Genomic DNA, 6324 nt, shown 5'->3' with positions numbered 1-6324 from the left:
TAAACATGTGATCTTAACTTTCAAATATGAGTTTATTTTTCAAGTTCATATCAAGTTTATCACCAAACACATAAATCAACCTAAGCTTATAACTTATTTTTTATTAAGCCTTATTATTCACGAGCCTATTCATGAATAATTTTTTTTTGTTTGGACTCGGCTCGTTTATTAAACAAGTCTAAAATTAAAGATCAAACTTAACCGGTTTATAAACAAACACACTTTTGTCGAACCTAACCTGAACTGTTTATGAACGGTTTGGTTCATTTACAACCCTAAGAAGAAACTTCTCTTCTTTTTCTCTTTTTTTTTTTTCACAAAATTCTATTGTATGTAAATGAAGACACATGGAACTTCATTACTCCAAGTTTATAGAAACCAATGATGTAAAGAAAATTCCTAGACCAAATTAGACGGCTAGGAATTTTTCTTTTACGTAAACAAAACAAGCAAGGTAAAACACTAAAACTTGATACTCTCCTTTTCTTTTCTTTTTGGTTGCTTCATTTTCTTTGTCAAGGAGCTTATTTCACCACAACCAAATTAATTAAAGAATCATTTTTTTGAGAACACAATTAATTAAAGAATAGATTCTTTAGTCCATAGACAAATATACCTTTAGTGGATTCCAATTAACTCAACTGGTAAAATTTACAGTCATCGAATAAAAGATTTGGAATTTCAGCCACACCCAGAACCAATTAACATCTTAGCCTAATAATAAAAACAATCATTATAAAATAAATGTCATAAATTAAAATTTTATCTATCTATAAATTAAATAAATAAATAAAAGTCTTTAGATAAATGTTATAGCGACAAAATTATAACTTATACTTAAAACTAATTGGCACCTTAATCTGATTATAAAGAACATAATCATTAGAAGCATGTCAAAAATCTATCCCAAAAAACAATTGTAGTCTATTTAGGCCTTCGGCCTAATTGGGCTTAACAATGGACATTATATTCTAGCCCCCAACCCAACTAGAAGTTCAGCCCAAGTACTTGGTCTATAGCCCAATTAAATAAAATAATTAGTACCCAAAAATTAATAAACAGTCATCACCGTCCTAGACTCCTTGAAAATCCGATTATTTCCCACATCCTCTCATTCCTTGTTTGGTTACCGAGAAACTACGAGAAAACACAGAGAGAGGGAGAGAGAGAAAACCGAACCCAGGACATCTTGTCTTAGATTTCTCTCATATAAAACAATACCCACTTCCCAATTTGTGGTCTTGTTCCAGTATTCAGCTTCCTCAGGGCTCTCCGTGCACAGAGCCAACTCTGAGGCCAGCAAAAGCCACGATTTTACACAAGGTAAATCTCTCTCTTTCTCTGTTACGTTAACAATTGATGGGCTTATTGTGTTAATTTCTTAAAGTTTCTTTCTTTCTTAGTAATTTCTTCTCTTTCTTTCTCTATGTGTGTTATATGTGCGCTGTGTTTCTGGGTTTTTGCGGTGGCTCAATAAAGGTTTTAAGGGTAGAAAGTTGTACCCTTTATAGAAACGTTGATAACAGAACAATTTAGCAGTAAATTTATTTTATTTTTCATTTTTTTGGGTGGAAACTTCTGTCATGTACACATCTATGGCTTTTGTTGTCATGTACAAATCTATGGCATTTGCTTTAAACTATTTAATACTATGTAATTACCTCATTGTTCTGTTCTTGTCATGTCAATCCCTTGTTTCCTAATTTCTCTATATGATAAGTTTCGGGAGACAACATATTTCACAAGTGTTGTTATTGGCGCATAATAAGTTTAGGGGCACAACATTTTAAACAAGTGATGTTGCTCGAATCATGTTAGCAGTTTTGAATAATGTTGTCACCCATATTACCCATTTACGTTTTCTTTATTATCCATTAGATTCTTGTTAATGTTTAGAAATTGTGATGTTTTGCCGCTGGTCACTAAGGGAAATCCATTTATTTTTTGAGATTAAAGGATTTGATTATGTGCTTGTGTTTGAGCTCGAGCTCAAGAGCTTGATATTGAGCTTTAGGTTTTAGAATTTTTGACAAGCTTGAGTTCAAAAAAAATTTGTTAGCTTGAGCTGAGTTTGAACTTTGAACATGTTTTTTTTTTTTTTTGTCAAGCCGAGCTCTGCCATTCACTACTTGGCTTGGCTTGAGCTTGATTACAGTGCTAGTTCTCCGTATATTTCTCTTTTTTCCTGTGTTTTCTCAGCGACCAAACGGAGCATGATCAAGAGTTTGGAATAAAGTTTTGCTTTCTGTGCTAGAATATTTTCATCTTTATTTTCATTTTTTTGTTTTTTTGTTTTCTTTTTGGTAATGTATTAGGATTTTTTGTTATCAAAAAATAATATTGTAGGACTCTAAATTATTTGTTTCTTTATTGTTGGAATGGGTTATCGATGCTGAGCTTATGTATCAGGTTAATTGTGTGATTGAGTATTTGGGTATTCTATTTTGGGGTCTGAGAGATTGTTTCGAATCTTTTGATTCAATTTTTATCTCAAACAAGAGCAAGGGTTTTCTCATACTATAGCATTCGAATAAAAGGCAACCTTTTCTAGTGTTAAGTTCTGAGTTTTCTTTAGGAACACAGAGATATGAGTGTTATTTTACCAATTGGCACTTGGCAGTTTGAACTTAGGAACATTGAAATGAACTTGCGGGCAATGATTTTTTTCAGTTGATTTGTGTGATTTACAGCTCTCATGACACCTCAGAAATTAATATTTATTGATTTCTGTGCTTTGCACATTATCACATGGGTTTTTTATTTGAATGTGGAATATGCAAAAGTGGAGAGCTTTCAAAGTGTTTGACTATTAGAAAGCCTTGATTTTATGACAATGAGTAATGATGTTATTCATATCTCCTCTCTTTTTCATTGGTAAGTTTACACGCACAGTTCAGTTTTGAAACCAAAATTTAATCCAAAGCTTGATGCAATTAGTCATGTATAAGGGTGCAGGACAAAGACTGTTCCTATGTATAGACAACTCTTACTGCTGTATGACCTTCGCTTCCTTTTTTTTGGAATGTGTTAATTCTATTTTATATGAATTTTATAGTAATGATATTTTTTTCATATCACAACCAATCTTAGGGAAAATAAAATTGTTTGTGTGTGATTGGTTTATAACATTTGGAACAAACGCTTTACCATTTTGGATCATTGGATTCCAGATACAAATACATAGGATACCCAGTTTAAGATTTATCATATTGTCTTTTATGTTTCTTTTTCCCACTGTTAATTTCATCAGTATTTTAACTCTTAATTTATTCGATAATTTTATTTGTTTCTTGTCATTGGATAAATTCTGCTCTAATGCATACTACTATTTTTGCAGGTTGTTGTGGAATCAAGATGTTGATGTTGACTGCAAATACTGTTGCCACCCAACCTCAATTACTACTAGGTATATATGATGATTACCTTCATGTAATCTAGCTATTAAGTGCAATGAGTTAGTATGCGTTCTTTGTTTGCTAAAGGTGCAAAATAGAGTGTTCTTTTTCTTTTTCTTTTTTTAAACCTAAGTTAGATGATATAATAAATGACTAGGAAATAAGAGAGAGAGAGAGGGCTTTCAATTTTTTTAAAGAAAGAACTTCCTCCATGCTTGATTTCAACAATGCTACTTGACTGTTTTGTATTTTTATGCAGTAAAAACAGAGGTGCATAATAAGCATACTGGATGTAATCCATTGAAAGTGTTCATGTCATTTCAACACTTAAATGGAAAAACAAGCTCACTTAAGGTTGCAGAACCTGGACCGCTAGGGCTTGGTGCCCAATTTTTGACTATTAATAGTAGAAGACGTATCGTGCATTCCAGCCGAACGCAGTCTGCTTCTGTTATATGTCAGTCCGCTTTGGTAAGTTTATTCTTTCATATCTGCAGTTACTTGTCATCTATGCCTTTCGTGCCTAATACTGTGATAGATATTTCTCATCTAATATCAATTATTTGTTCAACCTAAATCCTACAGGTTATACATTTGTGAGAATGTTAAAATAGTGAGCAGTAAATTTTACCTTTGAATTTGATTCATTGTTACTGGGAAATGTCATTGACCTTCATTTGGATGAAGGAACTGGGTTGGCAAACATTCTTTAGATATTTGTAACTTGGTTCCTTTATTTTGATGGTGGACATTGTGGAGGCAGGATACAACTTTTGGGGACTCAATTGCTCACATTGTTTCCTCAATCTTTATTTGATTGGTCTTGTAAATGGGGGCCTTACTAATAGTTCCAATCCTGACTTTATGAGAGTCCTTTTACATATACCTCTTCATTGTAATTCTTTAGGCTTCACTTCTGTACATGGAGTAGTCTCTCTTTTAGTAAAATTTTATTGCTTCTCAAAAAAAATTGTTACCTTTATATCACAATTCAACATTTTCTAACATGCATCAGTGAGATTATGACCTTTTGCATGAAGATTGAAGGTATTGCCCCATTACAGCCCTTTTATGGTGAGCCTAAGTTCCAGAGCTTTCCAGCGATCATTATGTGCTTGATTTTTATAAATTTTAATCTCACTTAAGAGTTGTCTTAGAATCAGTTACTATAACCAGCTGGTTTAGGAATTTTTCTGAACACATTCTTTATGCTTTCAATGGTAAAGCTGGTCTGTGACACTAGGATTATGCTGCTACTCCTTTTTCTTGCAATCTAGTTATGTTATGCATCATCCTCTAATGAAAAACAAAGAACTACAGTCAGAAAATCCTGATAAATTTTATCAAATTATAAATGAAGTTATGGTACATGCATCCACAAACAGTCATAGACAATTCCTTTTGTACTTTATTATTCATAGATGCATGGAAATCACAGTTAGAAAAGCTTGTATCTTGATATTTGTCTCTCTATTATTTGTGTTGAAACCTTGACTCTGGTTTCTTCTGCAGAATGCACGATGTGGTGCTGAGCAAACTCAAACAGTTACACGCGAGGCTCCAACAATTACTCACATTCCTGGTAATAGCTATTTCCTAGTATCAAAATTAGTCAAACTATATTTAATGTGTTAAAGGAATTCCTTTAGCTAGCCAGACCCAGAACTGCCTGCCTTAGGTCATAGGTGGGTGCGTGTAGCTAGGCGCAGTGGTATAGCAATACCCTTGGTTGCTCTCAATTCATCCAGTCCAACTTTCAAAGTTATCTCCTTTTCTGCTTTTGTATTTGCTAAAATGGATTGTTGGCTCTTCTCATTGTTCTTTTTCTCAGCTCCTTGCTGTAACTTAGAATGTTGCTTCAACTATTCCTTTGTGAGTCCATCAAATGGTGCTTGTATTACTCTTTTCATTTTAACAAATGTCAAATGAGTTCTTTTTGAAGTTTAATTTTAGGAACCAATTCGTAATTTTGCCCGTCCTTGGCAACTAATGTCTGTTGCCAATCCATTAATCATAGCTTTGCACTTCCTTTTTTGTGTAATCCTCTTTATCAGTTTATAGTATGGTGGGGTTACTTACATTTTCACTTGCAGAATACACATAAGTGCATCTTGACTTTTGCTTTATTTTTGAAATTGTCTAAGATTTGATGTTTCAGACGGCATATAACAGTCAACTGAAATTTCAGGGAAGGAAAAATCACCACAACTTGATGATGGTGGGTCTGGATTCCCACCCCGTGACGATGGTGATGGTGGCGGTGGAGGCGGTGGAGGTGGTGGCAATTGGTCAGGTGGATTCTTCTTCTTTGGTTTTCTTGCCTTTCTAGGATTATTGAAGGATAAGGAAAGTGAGGGGCCATATCGCGATGAGAGGAGAAGATGAAAGAATGATCGGATGACTAGTTTTGGAGGCAATTCACATTGTAGCTTTAAGTTTATTGCGCTTATTCTTTCTGTATCACTTTTGCCATCCTAAAAATGGGTGTGCTTTAGTTTACCATGCCTACTCTAAATGGTTTTACTTCATATATAGAAAAGATGAGCTTGAGTTTTACTTGCCTATCGACTGTGCTTATAAGAGCAGAAATTTGTATCGACATGGTGTTTGATTTTCAAGAACCAACATAAATTCTTACTATCAAGGTTGTCAAAATCGGGATCCTACGTAGGATCGTGGAAGGCAGGTAGAATCGAAGATCGTAAGATCGGATCGTGGATCGTAAGATCTTACCTATTTTCAGATTTTAAGCAAAAAACCTATTGATAGTGACTTTGTATGTTATATAATCACTTAAAATATGAATCCATCCATTTAAAAAAAAAATGCATCATAAAATGTAATTTGTATGCACTACATCGTTCTTATGTTATTTTAATGAAGCAAAATTATTTGACTTTTGACATAATGTATCTAAAAAGTTCAGTAC

The 6324-nt window shown here is 33.6% G+C and overlaps 1 protein-coding gene across 1 annotated transcript; it reads left to right on the top strand.

Annotated features, from left to right (window-relative positions):
• Positions 1-1059: 1059 nt before the first annotated feature.
• LOC142638115 (uncharacterized) lies at positions 1060-5957 on the top strand. Its single transcript, XM_075812109.1, has 5 exons — positions 1060-1323; positions 3338-3406; positions 3655-3866; positions 4908-4977; positions 5584-5957. The coding sequence occupies exons 2-5, from the start codon at positions 3355-3357 to the stop codon at positions 5778-5780; spliced, it is 531 nt and encodes a 176-aa protein (XP_075668224.1). The 5' UTR covers positions 1060-1323; positions 3338-3354; the 3' UTR covers positions 5781-5957.
• Positions 5958-6324: the final 367 nt, after the last annotated feature.

The sequence above is a fragment of the Castanea sativa genome, chromosome 6, assembly GCF_040712315.1.
Source record: "Castanea sativa cultivar Marrone di Chiusa Pesio chromosome 6, ASM4071231v1".
NCBI lineage: Eukaryota > Viridiplantae > Streptophyta > Magnoliopsida > Fagales > Fagaceae > Castanea > Castanea sativa.
The sequence above is the reverse complement of the archived record's forward strand: the minus strand, read 5'-3'. Positions and strand labels throughout refer to the sequence as shown.